A 21,513-nucleotide genomic window follows, 5' to 3' on the forward strand; every position below is an offset into this window, starting at 1 on the left:
GGTTAACAGTTGGACTATAATCTAAGGGTCTTTTCCAACCTAAATGATTCTATGATTCTATATTCCAAGGTAAGATACAAAAACTGTTCCTGTAATGCACTTCTGTCTCTACACTTTTCAGGTTCTTCAAAAGATAACAGCATTCCTATGCATTGCTGAATGACTGTGGCTCCAACAAAGAAAGGAGACCTTGAGAGTATATAGAAAAGAGTATTCTCCCTGTACACCTTTTTAGGGGAAAAACAATAAATAAAGCAGATCATGATTCTTAGATAGAGACTTTTTTCCTCCTGAAGGGCAAGAGACAAAAGCTTCCAAAGATACTCTGACCCTGCTGACTCTGCAGTTGCTATGGGCAAGATACACTACAACTCTTCTGAGTACTGTGATAGTGTCCAGCCCAGTTACTAGGGCTGAACACTGGGGAACTGTGTTCCTTGTGAATGGATTAGGCAGAATTTATTCACTGGTTAGAAGTCCTACTGTGCAGGCTCTATATTTTTGAATGTAAGTAGCATCATGTTTTTGCTGTTCAGCAGGAATTTCAGGCAACCTTTGAAATACGTAGCCAATCAGCGTTTGTTCCAAATGGTGCTTTTGTGCCAAATTTCCAATTAGTGAATGGCATTTGTTAAGTAGGCCCATTTGGCTTTATCTTGAAGGATAATGAAAACCCATCTTTTTCCTCATCCCCTTAATAGACACAATATAGAGTCTTACTGAACTGAAAAAGACAGAACTGAATGGAGAAAGCTAGGAGAGTCATAGTTTGGGGAAACTCCTTAGGACTTGTATTTGTTAGAAATTACTGTGGTTTGAGTTCTGTTACAGTAAAAGAAGAAATGTATAAAAATAAGGGGGTTTCACTCTTACAGATGTATTACATAGTATTAGTGAATGCTGGAAGTATTGGTCCAGTAGGTAAATATTTGTCAAGATAAAGGCAAAGTGTGCTTCCCTACACATTGAAAGGTATTTTTCATTGTAACACAATATCATATGTATTGTTATGTGCATTTGGAGCATCTTAGAATTATTTTAAAGCCTTTCTTAAAGTCTTCATAAATTTTCATCTTTGTATTTTCTATGGAAAATGCGAAATCAGAGACACTCTCCAGCCACCTGAAATACTCCTTTCTGTCATGGAACAGATGGTCTGTTTGCACTTGTGTAAATCACTCCTAATTTTTATTGAACTCAAAAATCCAAACTTCTAATGTCACCTTCATTGTTTCTCACCTGGCAAGTACAATTTTTACATAGCTCATGGAAATCGAACACATTTTACTCACTTCCCTGTGTAATTGTTGCCTCAGAACTGTTTACCACTGATAGGTATGAAAACACATTCTTAAAACTCCTTTTTCTTAAATTACAGTTTAACTGGGTTGAGAAATAGAACCTTCATATTAGATTTTGACAGACTTTCTACAGTTATTGTTGCTGGAGTTTGGGTTGGTTTGCGTGTTTTGTCCTTGTTGAGTTTTTTTGAGCATTCTTTAGTATTGGAAAGATCAGTACGTGAGGAAGCGTAACTGCAGGAAAATGTAGAATCTTTACTTTGTTTACAAATGACTGTCTTAGACATATATCACCATGCACACTTCGTCTCACTCAGAATGAGGAGTGTCTTGATACTCACTTTCTGTGGGACATCCTATATTTTAGTTTAAAATGTTTAGGAAGACAATGGGAAGCAATCAGAGCATCTGTTTAAATAATTTTAATAGCTACAGCGTTGAAATATAGCTCAGTAGTTTTAACAGCATTTCAGGAAGAATGCTCAGAGATTGTAAAACTTTGGGAAATTCCAAATAAAGATATGGAAAATGAAAGATTGGATATTTATCTTTCTGTGCTTCAAAACAATCCCTACAAAGATAATACTAGCCCCTCTGAAGGGAACATGTGTCTGTTGGCAGTATAGGACAGGTGTCTGATGATCTGGGGCCTTATTCTTAGTTACTGTGGTGAAGATGAGCAATTCCATTAGTAATAATATATGTCAGTGTAATACTGCAGTGAGTCTCCTGTATTCTATTTGTAAAGCTTTTTTCTACGATAGTGTGCAAATTACAATTATCTCTGTCCCACTTGCAAAACCCTCATAAGGAAACAAATCACCATAAAGATTTATCAAGTAAGAATAATAACAATATTCATCTAGCTCCCCTAGGTAATGTGTAGTGTTGGTATGATGCTCTTAGGATTTCAGCAGGATGGCAATGCAGTATTACTGTTTGTATGCTCAGTTTGTTAGAATTGTTTGCTATGAAATTATCCTCTGTGCAAAGATATGTATCATTTGTGAAAGTAAGAAAGATGAAAGAACTGAAATAGCTTCTGGATAGGGACTAATCTGGGAAGCGGTAGCTAACCATGATGACAGAGAGGTCAGTGTGACTGTATTTTTCTTGTGGATCATTAGAAGTGATTTGAATAAGGAAAACAAGGCATAATGCAGCAGCATGCACAGGGACTGCCGTGGAAAGATGCTTAAGGGGAGTCACTGGAAAGGACTTTGAGGAAACTAAGGAACAAGAAAAGTATTTTTGGCAGTTACATTACAATGGATTAATGTTTTCATTATTCAGTGAAGCAGTTCAGATAAAAGGCAAAATGATTCCATGAAAACAGAAGGTGTTTGAGACCAGTAAATTATTCCCAGTGGATGGGCAGAAGAAAGCTGCAAGACTTGACAGAGTCTGGAATTATAGCAAGAAATAAGATACAGTGCACATGATGACCTTCAAAGTTCTCATTCTGATTGACAACAAGCAATCAGAGGAGAGATGCTAAAACAGAACCGGCTTAAGGAGGAGACATTAAAGTTACTTCGGTTTTAGTCTTGGTTGTGCTTAGCTTGAGCTGGCAGTGGTTCACCCAAGATGAAGTGTTAGAAAGCCATTCAGATATACAGAAGTGGAGTGTGATCATTTGAGTATGAAAAACAGCTATGAATATGTGTCATCAGGATCGGAGTGATAACTGAAGCTTTCTAAATGGAGAAAAGTTACTCAAGGACAGGGAAGGAAGCGATCAGCTTTTTCCTTGAGGGCTAGAAGAAAAATGAGTCTTCAAGTTATAAAAAGCTTGAATGTTTTAAGACTTCACGTATGTTTGGTTTCTTCTAGACCCAACCAGAAAAAGGATCTGAATGGTCAGACTCTATGTCATGTCTTATGAAGAAACTGGAACAGTTGAACTTAGATATTGAAGAAGCTCTGAGTGCTGGCTCTTCTCCCTCCAGTACTCCTTCTACCAAAAGGCACAAGCAACTGGTAAGAATGTGTGTGTCATATGATATGTTTTCTAACGTTTAGCTATCAGATGCTCATCAAATCATGGTTTTCAGATCTGGTTGTGTTTCCGAATAGGCTAAGAAGCTTAGGTTCAAGGATGAAGTAAGTTACAGTTTTCACCCAATAATAACAAAAATTCTAATTTCATTAGACAACTAACAGCCAAATAACCAGAAATGTCATGGAATGAAACTTGTAGGTTTTCTGTCAATATAGCTTAAAGACATTAAACACCTTTTTTAGAGGGGAATTTGAATCCTGATGGTTGCATTTGATAGTTTTTCAGGATAGAATATTGTTGAAATGTTGAAATATTGAAAGTTACGGTGCTGGCCTATTTACACTTGTTATATTTAGTTAAAGACATAACAGCAAGAGAGACACTATGTATTTTCATTAAGAGTTGAATTAATATTTTTGTTTATTTTATCTGAATATTTGATTTAGAGACGCATTCCTCTAGTTAACAATATTTTGTGGTAGCAGGTGTCATCAGTTGATGACACACAGTTTCCCAAGCTTTTATTTTGGGGGCAAATGGGATTAAGGAGCAATGATATTTAAGTAATTTTTGAATAAGCAAGATTTTTTATAGATGCAAGTAACTGGAGAGTGAACAGTGTGAGAAGTAGAAGTGTTTGTTCTCTGCTTTAGGCTATGATTAAAGTTCTTAAGATAGAATTGTTTGGGTTTGCAGCTCTGAATGTTAGTTCTGGCTTGAAATTCCTGGAAGGTGAGCTTGTTTGGATGCTTTTTCCATTGTCGCTGGTTCCATGATGCTTCATTTTGTAAAAGTAAATTCTTTAAGCGTATGTCTATGTGGATCACCATGTAAATGTTTATGTCTCTCAAGGTAGGACGTTCAGAATCTTGCATCTCAGTATTGTGTTTTGCAGTATGCATTTTCATATTCTGCAGAGAGAGTGTTAGTAACAGAGTGGTCATGACTGTCTCTCATTTCTTTCTTATTGTACATGTCAGCAAGTCAGAACCAGCTCTGTTTAACTGAACTAACTTCAGCATTAACTTGTATATTAATGGACAGTGTTCTGTCTTGTAGGAGACTGCTCAATGTCTTCTGTCTAAATAGGGTGGTACTGTAGTCTGCTTTTCTTCCTGAAAGTGAAATCCAAGCCATCAGAGTTTAAGCACTTCCCATTGTGAGGCAGTCTGGTTTTGGTAACCAGTGATCCAAACACCAGTGATTTTATGGCTGTGCCTATTTTACTAAGGCAAAAGCCATGGTTTTGTTAGCCATATTCTTTTTCCATGATGACTTGAACATCATAGGACACTGGACTTCAAATCCATTGCTGCAGCATTCAATGAAGGGCATGTAATGTATGGACAGCAGAAAACCAAATCCAAATAGACAGTGTTTTCAAATGCCTTTTGATACACAAGAACAACATTGTCAAAAGTGGTTGCATAGAGAATACCAGCACCAGCATCCCAGATGCTTTCACTTCTCTTACTGAAGCCTAGTGGCAAGACATCTTCTGAGTACAGACGCCAGGACTTCGGGCACAGCCATCTGCCTGGGCCATATCCCCGCTCCAAAAGCCTATGCTAGTGATACAGAGCTGGTCATGTTTACTATGCTGATAACACCTAACTCCAAGCCAGTCTCACTGGTCTTGGCACACTTGTTTCCCTTACCAATAGTTGCATCTCTTTGGATAAGTCCAAAAAGATTTCAAGAATGTTTCTAATATCGATGCCAAAATTACCATTTTCCTCAATATGATATTTGAGCAGTTACACTCCTCTTCATCAAGTCACATCTTCTCACGCTGAAGCAGGAGAGGTTGCTTCTTAATTGTCTGTGGACAGGCAAACGTGAATCAACCACATCTTTATTGTGGCCTTATTTGGCAGACTGGAAATGTCCTCAAAACCTCCAGGAGCCAATTTCACTACAGGAGCTGGAGAGGTCATTTAACACAAAGGTCTTCCTGATGAGACCAGCAAGATCAGAGCAAGAAAAGAGTCAGTGACAATCTGTTGTAGAACAGATGATGAGACACCCTTTGCTGTCTCCTGCAAAGGTATTTGTAGGACAAAGGAATCATCTGCCCTAGTTCAAACATTTAAGAATAATTTGCCTCAAAATGGGTTGACCTTAGTCTTCCTGTATAGTCAAAGCAGAGAAGTACATCCTCCTAAATCTCTCCATGAATTTACTATGAAGAAACAGATTTCACAAATCTAAAAATGGCAGTTGCAGTGGAAAAAAAGAACTAACTCCTGTTTTCATACAAGTTGTATGAGTAATGTGTCTTCTATCAATTCATCCCATTTAGTCTTTATTTCTTATTATAGCTTGTAATTTGTTCCACACATATCAAATGTTTTATTCTTGTCACTCACAATGAAACTTGAATAGAAAGAACACCTATCTCAGACATATGTTTGCTAGTAACTGTGTAAATTTGGCTTCTATAAAATTATGAACCGCTTATGGGTTCTTCATATGTTTTTATCCTATTTTGATTATATAAACTAGGAACTGACACAAGAAATTATGATGAAAATGCTTTTGGGTGAAGCACTCACAGTTACAAGGCCGACTTGTAGACCTGAGGTCTCCAAAGTAGGTGACTACTGTATGAGTGGCAACATGTTTGTTGGAGATCCTGCTCTGAAAATTTGTCTTTTGAGGGTGTGGGCAATTTTTAACAGATGACACAGTATTTGTTTCTTCAGGCAAATACTGTGTCTCAGAAATATATTTTGTAATTTAATCACTAGGTTGAGCCAGTTGGTTTTCTACTGAAGGATTTTTCATCTGTTTGTGGAAGTAACTCTTTGATATTTTATTTTTCTTTACATTTTTCTGTTGTGAAGGTATCTATTATTAATACTACTCGATTGAACAAAAATTTTGCAGGAAGAAGTCTAAATATTTGCTCATGAAAATAGACTGGGTGAATAAATGTTATGGGACTTATTGAGTGAGAGTAGGGGTCTTGCAGTATTTTGGTAAACAAATTTAAGGTGTTTTCTAAAATGTGAAATGACTTTTAGAAGAATGGTAAAAGGCAGTATGTCTTTACATCCCTGTAAACTGCAAGTTACTGCTGATCAGTTTTTTTTATTGGGAAATAGTATGGGGCAGTAGCATTAGCTGGATGACTGGGTATCTGATCCAGAAAAGATATTAAAAGTAATTATCTGTCATCAGATTATTTTCTGAAACATTCTCTTACCGATGCTATAAATATATGAGTTAAGTACAAAAAGCTGGCCTATGTGAATATATTAACAGAAAAACTGCTAGCTTTGGAAAACTGCAATTAATAGTACTGCTCCTCTAAAACCTGTACCTTTCCTATGGAAAAAAAAAAGTCTTTCTTAGCAATCTAGAAGGCAGTACTTTGTAAATGAGACAGGAGAGATAAAACCCTCTTGCTGTAAACAGATGTATCTGCTTCATTGCCATTTGATGTCTAGTATTCAGTTTCAGTACAGAAAAAAACCAGCAGATCTGAAGAATGAGAATCACGTTTTTCAGTTTTAGTCCTTTATCTCATGGATAGTTACAGAGAAATCCTGTTTGGTTATAATTACTCCATCTTAGAGATAAGACTTTCATTGTACAAAACTTTGTCTTTAACTTACACATTCTCTTAATTCTTGGAGGAGTAGTGTATTATCTTCAAACTTTTTTTGACCACATACTGATACTTTTGCCAGCTTTTCAAAGCTTCCTCATTTTACAACCCTAAAGATATACTAACTGGGAACTAGGCAGTTCCTGTTAAAGACCAGCAGCAAATTTGTCCTCATATGAAGAGGAGCAGCCAGAAAATAGGCTGATTTTGATTGATTGTACCCAACAGCTTGGGACTGCTCTGCAGTGCACCTATGATCCTGGTTCCCTGACTGTTGCCAGCATGGATCCTGTTGGACTGCAGCATGGCTTGCTCCTTGCTCCCACACCTCGTCGTTCTATTGAGGCAAACGAGGATATATGGGGGAATGTTGTGCATTTGGTCTCTTCCTGGCATTGCATTCATTGTGGCCAGGTACATGTGGGCCCAGAGTTAGGACATGCATCTTTTAAAAAATGTTGTGGGAGTGGAGCAATCAGGTGAGATCTCCCCAGGTTTGAGGGAAAAGGAAAAGTGGATTTGGAAAGTTCAGAGTCTGTAATTTGAAAATGGGACTCTGTTTAAGTTAGAAAAATGAACATGAAATAAAGTGAAAAGATAGTTATAAATAATTTGAATAAAACCATTTCTTTCTAATGTAGAGGTGATTCAGTTCTTTGATATTTAGGAAGGTGTACTACTATTTGTTAGTTCTTCAGTTGTGTATACTAGCTGTTAAGGAAACCACTTCACATAATATCTGGATGTCTAACTTAGCAAAATGTAAAAGTGATGCAGCAGGTGGTTTTAAGAAAAAAGATTGAGGCCAAATGTTTACCTTCCATCAGAGAAAAAAAAGCTTGTAAAAGATAAAATTCCAATGTTTTTGTCTTGCAGTTCACATTAAAAATATTTATGACTTGCCTTTATTTACAGGGTTTTTAAAATTCTCTTACAGTGCCCTGTTCAATTGGAGACAGGCTTTTATGGAGATCATCAAGGAAAGGGATCTTGGAGAAATAGAAGAGCAAACTACCAGGATCTAGACTGTTTGCCTTACCCAGTGTCAACTGGAGCACGACCTAAAACTGATGTAAGTAGCTACAGCACTTTTACAGCATTCTCTGACTCTCAGGTCCTTGCGTTTCTTCAAAGTAATTTGTTCTGCAAATGTTGCACTAGAAGGAGATTGGTTTGCAAAACAGGTATAGATAAATGTTCATCAGTCTTGAGTTAATGAGACTCCAGGGCTGTGGGATTCATCTAATCTGATTTTAGACAACACTAATGAAGACTTCTACATCTGAACTAGTCACTTGGATTGCCTTTGTAGAAACAGGCACTTCTAAAGAGTAATTCATCTCACCTGGAGGTTACACATGATGGATTCCAGGCATCAGAGCCACTACTGCATCTTTTTCTTCATTGCTTATTTTGGAATTAGTCTCTTAGGATTTTTAATTTGGCTGTTGCTTATGCCCAGTTCAGGGTGGATTCCACCCTACATTCTCTGTAAGCGGAAGTAGTCAGCTCTGGAGATTTAATTAAGCCATTTTTCTAACCAATAATAGCAATATTTGTTTTGGGGGTTTTTTTCACAAGGTGATGCTGTAGTCTGCAATCGAAGTCTGATAAAATTTGTCAGAGGATTTTCTCAAAAGTCTTTGATTCACTTTCTCAATAGCTAAATGTAAGCTATTTTAGGATCAGTGCCTTTGTTCTGAAATGCAGATGGGTTTTGCCTCTCAGTTTTAAATTACTTGGGTGCCAGCAGTGTCTGTGATCATCACACAACATAAAAATGGCTGCATGGATTGAATCAAAGGTACTTAAGAGTTCAGTATCCTTTCTTTGGCAGTGGCCAATGTTGGATGTTCAGGAAAGAAGTGTAAGAACATGGTAAGCAGATAGTAAGCCATCTCAGCTTCCTTTGAGTTATTTATCATGCAGACACATTGAAGCCAGACACTATATTGCAGTTCTGTAATTAATAGCCCCCAAGGGTCTTTTTGCCACTAGTTGTGTCTTTTGTATTCATTAGTATTCATTTGATCTTTTGATACTCAAAGCGTCTTGTAGCAATCAGTTCCAATGTTTAATTGTGGGAGTATGGGAAAAAACACCTATTTCTTGTTGTAAATTTGCTACTGGATTATTAATTTGGCTGTAATTCTTGTACTGTGAAAAACTGAATCTTAGGAATTTTGTATGAACTAGTGAATACCTGAGACTGAGGTTTCTTTTTCAGTGTGCCTGGCTGTATTTATTGGTATTGAATTTCATCTGCCTGTTTCAGCATCATGAGGTTCTTTTGCAACAATTGGCAGTCAGTTTTTGTTTTTATTAACCTCTGTAATTTAATATAATCAGAAAACTCTGTCCCTTTTTATTCCTCCATTTTCCAGATCATTTATGAGTATATTGAACATGTATCTGTGAGACTGTCAGGTCATATCCATCCACTGTAAAAGAAAACAACCAATTATTCCTAACCTTTCTTTTCACTTCTATTTAGCAATGAAAAGACATTTTTGTTTCTTGATGCCTTTTTTTATTATTCCTCCTTGACATTATAGTTTGAGTCTGTTAGATAACTTCATCAGAAGCTTTTTGAAATGGAAGTACATTGTAGCAACCAAATCACCCATATCTGCATGATCATTCAAAGAACTTGGCCTCCAAAACCCATACTTACACTTCCCTGTTAGCCTGTGTTATTATCCATGTGTTTATTCTGTTTTAAGAATACTTTCTGGTAATTTTCTGCCATGCATCTCAGTCCTACTAGCATCTCTTCCACAAATAGCTTCAGAGGCATTTGCAGATATTGGCACATATTGTCCACCCTCCGTTCCTCCGACCCCAAAGCCAATAGGTTTTAGCAATAATTACACATTAAGTAAATAGTTCAGCAGTTGTCTTTCTCCAGACGAGGTGCTTATTTCAAGTTATACGTGCAATTTTATATTAATTATATTAAAGGTATCTTTAAAACTGTCATACTGTTCATCCACCAAATAGTTATATATGTGCCACCATACAAATTCTGTATTTCATTAAATGAGCCTACTCCTGTTCACTGGAATGGAATTTTGAAGGTGAGCTCCATTTGCTTACTAATTGAAAAAATTATTGTCTTCCCATTAGCTATTTCCTTTCCTTAGAAAATAAATGTGCTGTTTTCCATTTCTGCAAAAGCACAAACATTTGTTCTGATTTGTCACTTGTTCTAGTTGGAAAAGATAGTAGAGTTCAGTAAAAAAGGTATTTGCCAACTTTATTTGTTTTATACCTCGGCAAAATGTTGCTTAACTGCCTTTCCACTAATACTGTGTAAATAATTTTGAAGTGATGTTGCAGTAATGCTGTTGTTTGGCTAGAAGTTGCAGAAGAGAAGGCAGAAAAAGTGACTTTGGGGTTTTTTCTCTTTTATGAAGTCTACATTTCTCTTTTGTTGAAATACAGGAAATACTAGTACAATAAATAGCAGTTCCATGAATCTTCATCAGTACAGCCCATGTATTGTATCAAACATTTTTATAATCTTGTAGTAACAGCAGTGTAATGCAGAAAGTACTACTGTTGTTTAGGGCGCTGTCTAATCTAGAAACCTACTGGAGGTACAGAATTTCTTTAGAAATTAATAGGCTTTGTTTTTTAATTTGGCCAGTGCTTTAAATTAGGCATAAATGCTGAAACTGGGTGTTTGCAAATTTCATTCAGGAGAGTAGATCATTTTACTTCCTTCAAAGTGCTGCTTTTGGTGTATGTGCCATATTTCAGGCAAATACAAATAATGCCATGTCTAGCTCCAGGCATTCAGTCTGTATGAGTCTGTCATGTCTCTCCAATACCCAAATTTTCACCACTTATTCCTTAATATACAGACTTTCCATATTTTTTAAAAAGGGTATGCCAAAGTTAATTTTTTGCAGTAAAGGGGATGGATCCTGCCTGACAAACCTGATCTCCTTCTACGACGGGGCGACCTGTTTATTGGATGAGGGAAAGGCTGTGGATGTTGTTTACCTTGACTTTAGCAAGGACTTTGACACCGTTTCCCACAGCATTCTCCTGGCAAAACTGGCTGCTCGCGGCTTGGATGGGCATATGCTTCACTGGGTAAAAAACTGGCTGGATGGCTGGGCCCAAAGAGTTGTGGTGAACGGAGTTAAATCCAGTTGGAGGCCGGTCACGAGTGGTGTCCCCAAGGGCTCAGTTTTGGGGCCACTCCTCTTTAACATCTTTATTGATGATCTAGACGAGGGGATCACATGCACCCTCAGTAAGTTTGCAGATGACACCAAGTTGGGTGGGAGTGTTGATCTGCTCGAGGGTAGGGAGGCTCTGCAGAGAGACCTGGACAGGCTGGAGCGATGGGCTAAGGCCAGCTGTAGGAGTTTCAATAAGGCCAAATGCCGGGTGCTGCACTTGGGCCACAACAACCCCCAGCAGCGCTACAGGCTTGGGGAGGAGTGGCTGGAGAGCTGCCAGTCAGAGAGGGACCTGGGGGTGTTGATTGACAGCCGGCTGAACATGAGCCAGCAGTGTGCCCAGGTGGCCAAGAAGGCCAATGGCATCCTGGCTTGTATCAGAAATAGCGTGGCCAGCAGGGACAGGGAAGTGATCTTACCCCTGTACTCGGCACTGGTGAGGCCGCACCTCGATTACTGTGTTCAGTTTTGGGCCCCTCACTACAAAAAGGACATTGAATTACTCGAGCGTGTCCAGAGAAGGGCAACAAAGCTGGTGAAGGGTCTGGAGCACATGTCGTACGAGGAGCGGCTGAGGGAACTGGGGTTGTTTAGTTTGGAGAAGAGGAGGCTGAGGGGAGACTTCATCGCCCTCTACAACTACCTGAAAGGAGGTTGCAGAGAGCTGGGGACGAGTCTCTTTAACCAAGTAACAAGCAATAGAACAAGAGGGAATGGCCTCAAGTTGCACCAGGGAAGGTTTAGGCTAGATATTAGGAAGCATTTTTTTACAGAACATGTTAGGCATTGGAATGGGCTGCCCCGTGAGGTGGTGGAGTCCCCATCCCTGGAGGTGTTTAAGAGTCGGGTTGACATAGCGCTGAGGGATATGGTGTAGTTGGGAACTGTCAATGTTAGGTTAATGGTTGGACTGGATGATCTTCAAGGTCTTTTCCAACCTAGATGATTCTGTGACAAAACGCCTAATTCCTTCTGTGTCACACCCAGGGTTGCCTCTGTTTAACCCCCGTTATCCAAGTGGTATAATCATAATTTGGGAGTAACACAAAGATAAATCAGATATGTTGTATTTTGAAGAGCTAGTTTTTCTTCTCTTCCAATTTTTTATGAGTCAGGAGGTCAAAAAGAGCTTATCTGTCTCCACTTCCCAGGAACTCATATACCCAGGTATTTAGAGAACCAAATACTCCATAACTTACTGAGATTAGCAAATATAGCAGAGAAGACCAATGTTAGAAATAGCAGGGATGCTGTAATTCAGGAATAATGTGCAGAAAATCATGCAGGGGACAGTTGTTTGATTCTCAATACAAGGCAGTAATGTTAGCTGCACACTTTTATGGATACTAACTACACTGCTTAAAAGGTGGCATGAAGGTTTCTTTGGCAAACTTGTGTCACAGTAGATATTCTGTTTATATGTCTTTAAAAGATGACTCACACTTGTTACAACATTTTGCTAGAATAATAGTGAAAATCATGGTTTTAAGACAATGATGTGTCATCTCATGTCTCCCCTCCTTCCTTCCCCTAAAAAATTACTTCAGTGAAACATTATTTATGAGGTACTAAAGGAAATATGTACCTAAGGTGGTAGGGAAATCAGGTACCTGAGAGACAAACAACAAAGTTTCACCTGACAAATGCTGACATTTGTAAGTCCATGTCTACATCGTATAGATTCCATTAATGGCGAGAAAAAAGCACTTCTACGGCAAGATCCATCTCACCCTGAAGTAGTCATCTAAATGTAAGTCACCTGGTTGAAGTGCTTTGTGCCCCCAAAAGTGCTGATGTTGGTTGGTTAAGATTTTGAAGAGGCTGGGGTAACTGGCTGAGACATAGGTGCTTAGAGCTGGGTGAGCTAAATCCCTCCCATGGCATGTAAATTACAATCTGGCATTTGATGGGTAGTGCCTGCCTCTCCATGCACTGAGCAGAGGAAACTGTGAGGCCCGGGTGGTCTAATTTACAAGTCTAATACCAGGTGGTATGAAAACCCTCTAGCTCTTGCAGATAACATAATATCCTCTGCAGTATGCACTCTGTGAATTAGTAAGAAAACAAAACTTCATATATTGGTAACAAAGTGGGCTTTTTCCTTTATGTCTGGTTTTCTGTTTTCTGTTTAAGTGTAGTTGATGAGCATGGTTTTGATTTCTCATGCTTTAGTTCCACAGGGAGCTTGAGTTCATTAAACCGAGACAGCTAAAATTAATCATTTTATAGACTTCAGGTTTGCTTTAACCTGGATTCTTGTTCTGGTTCACTGCTCAGCATAGATATGTAGGCAGGTGCAAGAGAGGGTCAGAGTGGCTGGAGATGAGACAGGGTGAATTGCTTCTTTCAGCATCAGTGCTAGCTTCTGGTAGCTTAAACTGTCTGTAGAACTATAGTTTATCTGTGCTAAGCCACTTGGTTCAGAAAATGGGAAGCAAAACAGTGCCTTGTAACCCATATGACTGAAGAGTGTTTGTGATTCTTTTAAGAAGATTTTTTTTTTTTTCTGAGAAATGCTATTTGATGCTATAAACAGTGTCTCAGAGTTTAGGTCAGAGGTTACAGAGATGTCTGGTATCTTCTGACATTGTTTAGAAATGTAAAACTAATAATACCATAATCTATGACTATAGTAGTCATTATCTCTCTGTAGGCAGTGTGATGCCTGCCTGACCCTCTGACTTTGTTTGAGGCCAGAGATATTCAAAAGTAAAAACAGCTGAAGGAAATCAGAATCATTGTGTTTCTCATGCACTACTTGTTCAATATTGCTGCCCCTGAACCATCGGGGATCAGAGATTATTCCATTAGTGACAAGCCTTTTTTCAAATAGTTGCCAACATCCAGTGCAGAAGGAAGTTATAATGTGACAACTCATAACAGTTTGTACTTCTACTAAGAACTCTTTTGGAATTTGAGGATCTTAAAATATTTGCAAACCTTAGGCTGATCCTTCATTTCTCCATGAAATATGTAAGCAGAGTCTTCATTTTACGTCCAAGATTAGAAGATAAGTATATACAGCCTGGCTCTGAAATAAGTTTCACACACTATCACTACTGGATGCAGTCATAAATTTATCAGTTCACAGTACAATTTACAGCAGCAGTTACGTCCAGTATCTAGTAGGGTGTGTTTCCCTAGGTGAAGATTAGGCAGATCATGCCTTACTCTGACCTTGTCCCTCACTGACAAAGTTGATAGTAAAGCCCCAGAAGACTTGTGCAACCCCCAGGCAAAGATTTTTTTACCTCAGAGAGCTCTCTGCCCATTCTGTTATCAGGCCACTTTGTATGACCCACAAAGTGCAAGAAGGTGAAATAAGAAACCTAGATCTGAGTGACAGAGACATGGTGTTTGATGCTTCATTTTCTCAAAGAGATGAAGTAGAGGAATAGTGCTTGAAGACAGAGTTATTTGGCTTTGTTGGAACTGAAGAATTCTGTCTATACTTCAACTAAATGTGCTTGCTTGTAAAAGTATCATAGCTCATGCAGATACAAGATGCAGAAATCTGTAGGAATCAGGTCCTCACTGACTTTCTCAAAGTCATACTGGTTGGTTGCAGCATGATCAAGAACAGATTCTCTACAGAGTCTGTGTTTTTGCTACTAGACCATCCTTCCTCATAAAGAGTGCTAAGGCCAATTATCACCATTCTTGCAAAGCCAAGTTTCAAACTGTGTCCTTTAGTCATGTGAATTGCTTTCCTATGTATTCTTAATGTTGACATTAATGATGCCAGCAAATTAGCTCTCCAGTGTAGATGCAGGTAGCCTGAAACAACATCTCTGTAGAATTTTTCTTCTTGCTTTTAGTACTTAATACAACCAGTATCCCGCTGGGACAGAGGCATAGTGAAATAGTCCGGTAAAGTGACCCACTCTGCTTCCAGCTGTACCTTGTTATGGTGGACTTTCTCACCTCTGAACAGGATGGATGCCTTTCCATTCTTCCCCCACTCGATTCACACGGTGAGGAGATTGCCCTTCTTGCCCAGGAGCACTCTAGACTTGTAGGCATTTCTGAGATGATCAAGTGCTCCTGAAAGACAGAATTTTCCCTGCTTTAAAATGAGTTAGTTTCTTGGTAGCAGAGGAATTCATTGTCCCAGAAAGACCCTGTACTAGCTCTATCAAAAAACAGGCTAATTGGGAGTGAAGGGCAAGCAGCTTCCTTCCTTCCTTCCCATTTTTAACAGCGAAAGCTATATATATATATAACTAATATATATAGCTCTCTCTATATATAACTAATACTGCAGGCTTTCTCATCCACTTTGTTTCCAGTGCACTGACAGCACTCTGGCCAAAGTCTGCTCCCAGCAAGGAGTGGTTGCAAACATAAGAGCCCAGCGTAGCCCCTTCTCTTTTCCCTTTTGTCTTTATTCCCTCCTCCTCCTCCTGTCAGTCAGCTCCTTCACACAAAGCTGTCTGTGAACTCGAGCAACACTTGTGCTTACACATTACGCTGTAATCATGATGCCACGATGAGTCTCAGAGAACAGGGGCAGTTCAGTATAAATTTTAGTTTTGCTCAGTGTAAATATTTTCTACATGAAGGGATAAACTTTCAAAAACTTCTTAAAGGAATACTAGCACATTAAAATCTCATCTAATACATCTTCTAAACAGTCTTAAATTCTGGGTCTAAATTCTCAGTCTGCCCATCTCTGCAGATCAGTGAAACTTCAGTGGAAATAGGATCAGGCTTTGTGAATCAAAAAGATGTAAATATACCAAAACAGCAAACACTAAATCTGTCTCACTGAACAGATCGAGTATCTGAGTAGCATTTGCAGGATTGATGCCAAAGACTGTCTCAGGGGTTCAGTTCTGATGGTGGCAGAAGGAAGCCCTGAATTAGAAAAGGTAGGTGAACAGTATAAAATTATTGGGTTTATCAGCAATGGCTAATAACAAACTCTTTCATTACACATGCTCTGATTTTTATATCTAAAATTACCATAAAGAGGTCACAGGACCAGTTGGTAGGCCACTGCCTTTTCGTTTAGAAATGGCATCTTGAGCTGTGGGTCCCTTTTAATAATACTTAGAAATTTTAAACTGAAACTTGGCATTTCAGTGTTTATGTATAATAGTAAGAAATGCTGTCATATTATTATGAAATGGTTTTTTTGAGGGAGGACAGGATTGTTACCTGATAATTTTATTGCAGCTTCTCCTTGGAATTTTGCTTTTGCATTTATCTGATTATAATTAAAAAGGGGTTGTTTTGTTTGGAGCTTACTTTCTTTCTTTTGTGTTTTAGTAGCCCTGTCTTCACTAGTACAAGAACAGACCAGAGAAACAGAAGTCATCACAAACACACACAACCCCAAAAGTGTTTCCAAATTCACACTTACAGAGCATCTTATTTATTCTTATTTACCATGCACCTTTTAAATTTTGCCCAAAGTATTTTAGTGAGGAGACTCCAACATCTTGCACCATCTTGCATGCAGATGGTTGGATAGTGAAGGGATTGTTTTATTTCTTGGTGGTAGTAATCCTGAACTCCAAATGGACTGAAAAGGTCCTGTCTTCTTGATTGATGAGACTCTTGAGATGTTAGTGTCAGTTCGAAGGAAATGAAATCTTTTAGACCATTCTGATTCATTTAGGAGCAAATTAGGGTGTGTTTCAGAACTGAATGAAAAGTATTTAGTTTGTTTGGTGAATTTCGCAATATTCCTTAAATAAAATATTGAACATACTTTTTTTCTTCATTATTAGCTCAGTTCCATTTTTTTCCTGACAAAAATGTTGAAGTCAGCTGAAGATGATAATCCTAATGTAGATATACAGCGATTAATATTACCTTGAACTGTTATGGTTAAATCATTTGATCTATGAAAATATTTATTTAATTTTAAATTACATTAATGGTATTCTTTTTACACAGTATTTTGCATCAGATTCATTATTTTAATTTAGTTTTCATAAGGATTATTTTTGTGTAATTTTTTTAAAAAACTCATTGAGTTATCTGTGTAAGAAAGGAAAGAGCTTCTTCATCCTTATTCATAAAATGGCTTTGAGAAATAATTTAACAGTAATTAGTTATTCTTGGATGGATGCAGACAAGATAATTTATGTGCATTTTTTGTATACGATGTAAACTGAAGTTGAATTTTCCAACTTATTTTGCAGTAAAGTTCATTTGCTGTAGTTCAAAAGGTGTGTGAAGTCCAAATCTGTATTGGGAGGAGACTAGAACTGGTTATTTTTATGGCTCAGCACTACATGGCTATTTATGTAGTTCAAACTGATAACATCTGTTTATGTTGTAAGAAAAGCTTTGAAAGATCGAGCAGCTGCAGGGGAGGTTGGGAAATAGAAGTGACCCACCTTTGCAAGGGCAGCCAGCAGGTCCACCAGGGACAGCAATATCAGTAGAGCAGCTGGGCTTGGTCGTGATTTCACTAAAACCCCATGAGCAGAGACTGCCTGTAACATATCTTGAGTGAGCACTTTTCTGAGCCAGCCCAGTCTCTGTCTCGTAATAACTGCCCCAAGCTCACTCAGTGTGATTTGCCATCTAGGTCAAGATGTAGTGATGAAATGAGAGCTGTAAATGGGCATGGATTAATTAATATATACATCCCAAATTAAGCCTGTGTATGCTACTTGCCTTTTATAGACATATTTAGCATATGTAAATTGACATATTCAGTATTCCAGAATATTTGTTGTTATGTTAATTTTCAGATCTTCTAGCTGAATTCTTTTGCAGAAACTATAATGCAAGGTACCAGTACTCTTCAGTGCTGTTTTTTGTGTTGTATTTCTGATAACACAGTTTGCAGAAACACAATCACATTTCATAACAGTGCAATCTTATTAATCATAGGCACTAAAATTGCTGACTTACATTTCAGCATTAGTACACAGCCTCAGAAATGCATTGCTTTTCAAGGACAGACTGAAATGTCCTGACTGTCAGTAGGTGCGGGATGCAAGCTGTCCAAATCAGAATCTCTATAATTGCATAACAAGAGGCGATTGGGAACCCTACCAGGAAATTGTACCATGCATATTCAAATATAAAGAGAGAGAACCTTAATTCCATACAGTTAACTTTATACTCAATGAAGTGCAAAAAGGAAACAATTTGTCTCTCTTTTCTTCTGTTTGCATGTTTTATACCAGCAGCTGGGCTTGTGCTTGTAGTTGCAACACACTATTTAATTGGGTGACAGTAGAATTTTGTACTATGTTTTGTAGCAGCCACAGAAAAGAACAGGCGATAGAGTACACCGGCTCCCATGGGTGAGATTGGCAGGCGTGTGTTGGATTGGACCCTACCAGAGTGTCTGTTGTATTTTTGTTTGTGGGATTTGCTGAGCACAGTTTTCTTCAGGGAGATATGTACAATCATACCTTATCTGTCTACCTATCTGTCAGGTTTTTGCTTACTCTTTTTCTGGCCCCCTGGTATATTTGTTACAACAGCGTGAAAAAAAAAAGAGTGAATATGTTCTATGTGTATAGTTTTATCAAAGTCATTTCTCTTCCAGTGTAGTTATTACTCATTCTCACCATCTTTTGGGACTTGTGTCATTCTTATTCAGGCAGGGGTTTCTCAATTACTTTGCATGTTGATTGGATGGCGCACATATTTGAGCTGGAGCCTTTGACTTTTACAATACTTGTTCACAGCAAGAGGAAAGTGGCGAGATTGAAATATTACCAGAGATGTATACTTCAAAATGTGTTCTGCCTGGACTGCTGAAGTGCTTGTGTGGCACTTTGGAGCTTGGGTAGAGTCGGACCCCTGGTCCCACTTATGCAGTGGTGCAAAGGTCTCTCATAATACAAGCCTCCAGGCTCTTTGTACTCTGGAGAGCTTGTAGACTGCTCTCTCCTGTTTCCCACGCTATGGAAGAAGGGACTTCCATCTATAACACACCAGAGACAGAGGCCGGCACAATGCATAGGGAGAGCATTTTTTATGCAAATGAATACAGCAAATTGTGCATCCCGTCTCTCTAACAGAGATAATCCCTCTCAAGGTACAACTTCCTCTTGTGCTTCTGCTGGGAGGAGGCATCACTGCCCAACTGCCACCCCCTCATCCTGGGATATATGGTATCTCACAGTACTGAGATGGGATTATGCAGCCCTTTGTGTAAATGGTGTGCACTAAAGCTGGTAGGTGTGAGAAGGTTTAGGATTCTGTTTGACTTGAGCAGCTTTTTCAGACAGCTCTATTGTTTTTTTTTCCTCTCAGGTGTACCAAATCATTTCACAGGACTTTTACAAGTTTGGGTAACTCCTTTTTCTCAAAAAAAGGAAAGAAAAAGATAGAGATACATGCATATTTTATATATGTATATATACATTTTATATATATACACATTATATGTATATGTTTTGATAGACTTTAGGTTTTTTAACAGTATCTCTCTGTACACAGATAGCTTGCTGTAGAGTTCTAGCAGCCAGTCCCCTGGGCACTGTTGTCTCACTGAACTGTGTTTAAATAGCTTCTCCAGAAGCCTCTACAGCTCTTTTTAGAGAGGGATCAGTGCTACACAGGACTTTCTCCCTTATCCAGACTGGAGCCCGTGCATGTGTCCCATGGGCATCAGGGAGTATGGGGGAGTGGTAAGTGCCCAAGTCTCCTGTTGACCCTGAGTCATGAAGCACATCCAGAACCAGATGAGGGACAGGGATTCTACACCCTGTGCCTTAGATATAGTGTGAGAGGTCAGCTCCTCAGCAGCCTTCATCCTTGCTCTCACAGAGCTCTGGACCAAAAAGCTTTTTCCAACAAAATACATGGCAAGAGTGAGAAAGTAGGTTGATATTTTCCCATTCATTTTTACAGAAGCCAGCTTTTCCTTTTCTGGGAAGGAGAAAGTTCAGACATGGAAGCCTCGCTGCTATAATTTCCTGATGTACACGTGGGAAAACAGACAAAAGCTTCAGAAAAGAAGTTCTCTCCTATTACTTCTTAGTGTATGGAGGGAAGTACAACTTCAGAAAAGTTATTTGCAGAAGGTTTCTATCTAGCTACCATTCAGATGGCATTTTAGTAAATTCCCAGAACTGAACACAGAGTGACAAAGTAGTGATTTTGAGATGAACTGCTAGTTGTTAAATGGGACCTGCTCATAATCCTCAGTAGGAGAAAGGTCACACATTATTTGAAGCAGCCAAGTGTCATAATTATGACCTTCTTTAAATTGACATTACATGGTTTAAATATTACAATGACTAATCATTTGATACAAACCCAAAGTGCTCAGAAAAGTGCCTGAAGCTTCTATATTGCAAAATGTCCAAATGCAGATTAAGCCATTAAAGTAGAGCTTGAGAATGTTGTGGGTTAGCCAGCACACTGCAAACTGAACTGCAGATTTCCAGAGGTACTTGCATATTTTATAACTTGAGATAACAAATTGGGCTTTGCCTCTAGGACTCTGAATCTGAACTGAAACAGAGTTAGCACAGCCTCAGAGAGGAACTGGAGCAACCTATGGTCTGAGAGGCCTCAGGAGGGCTTCTAGGCTATTCCCCTGTACAAAATCAGAATCACCTATACCTATGCCACCCTCACAAAAGTTTGTCTAACTTCTTTTTTAAGACCCCATGGACAGACTACAGAGCCTATTCAGATGATAATGTGTCAGCACTCCACCATTAGAAAGTTTCACTATGCTTTCTTGCTGTAAAATGTCTTCTTGTTTTCTTCATTAATATGCAGAACTTAGGTTCATATGATTTCCCTTCTGCCTTTCTTCCTTAGGTCAATCTAGTTCCTCTAGCTTTTTCTTGTAGGTTCTCGTTTCCAGCATCCTTGTTCCATCTAGTGTCTTGACCTGCACACTAAATTTTAATTTGAGCATGTCCAGAGTTAGTTACATGTCTCACAGCTTTGTCAAAAAAAAAAAAAAAAAAAGTTTTAGCAACTGAGGGCATAGCAGAATCTGGGCTCTTTGCAATGCACATTGACTGGTGAGTTGCATAGCCAGTGAAGTGGATAGTGGTATGCTATCCTCCATAAGCCAGCCATCACCAGTACTAAGAAAAGAGAAAAAGAAGATAATTTGGAACTCAGAGTTGGATTGTGCAGTGATGGTGATGGCCCATCTAGGAATAACTGAAAGGGACTTCAGATGGAAGTAGACTTGCAAATTTGATGGTCCATATTGAAGAAATGTGCAGTAATCCAAGAACTGAATAATCATTAACATTTTTTGTTGAAAGGAGGCTGCTTGTCTCTCAGCGCAAAGACTTCATGAAAATGGTTAAATGAAAGAACAAATGAAGAACAAAGATAACTAAGCAGACAAAAAGTCAGAGAACCTCTCTGTTGTTTCTTAGTGTTCACTTTTATCTTCTTCATGATCATGGCTGCAAAAGTTACATGTTTCCTATTAACACTATTAATTCCTGT

The 21,513-nt window shown here is 38.6% G+C and overlaps 1 protein-coding gene across 8 annotated transcripts in view; it reads left to right on the forward strand.

Moving 5' to 3' along the window:
• Window positions 1–21,513, forward strand: part of STARD13 (StAR related lipid transfer domain containing 13) — a 306,520-nt gene that overhangs the window by 76,517 nt on the left and 208,490 nt on the right. For all 8 annotated transcript variants that reach the window (XR_012627686.1, XM_074859839.1, XM_074859837.1 and 5 more), the window contains 2 exons: window positions 3,135–3,281; window positions 7,854–7,988. Coding sequence is in view for 7 of the 8 variants with exons in the window: in XM_074859839.1 (XP_074715940.1) it covers window positions 3,135–3,281; window positions 7,854–7,988 (282 nt within the window). In the remaining variant the exon portion in view is untranslated. The remainder of the gene's footprint in view (window positions 1–3,134; window positions 3,282–7,853; window positions 7,989–21,513) is intronic.

The sequence above is a fragment of the Strix uralensis genome, chromosome 2 (assembly GCF_047716275.1).
Source record: "Strix uralensis isolate ZFMK-TIS-50842 chromosome 2, bStrUra1, whole genome shotgun sequence".
NCBI lineage: Eukaryota > Metazoa > Chordata > Aves > Strigiformes > Strigidae > Strix > Strix uralensis.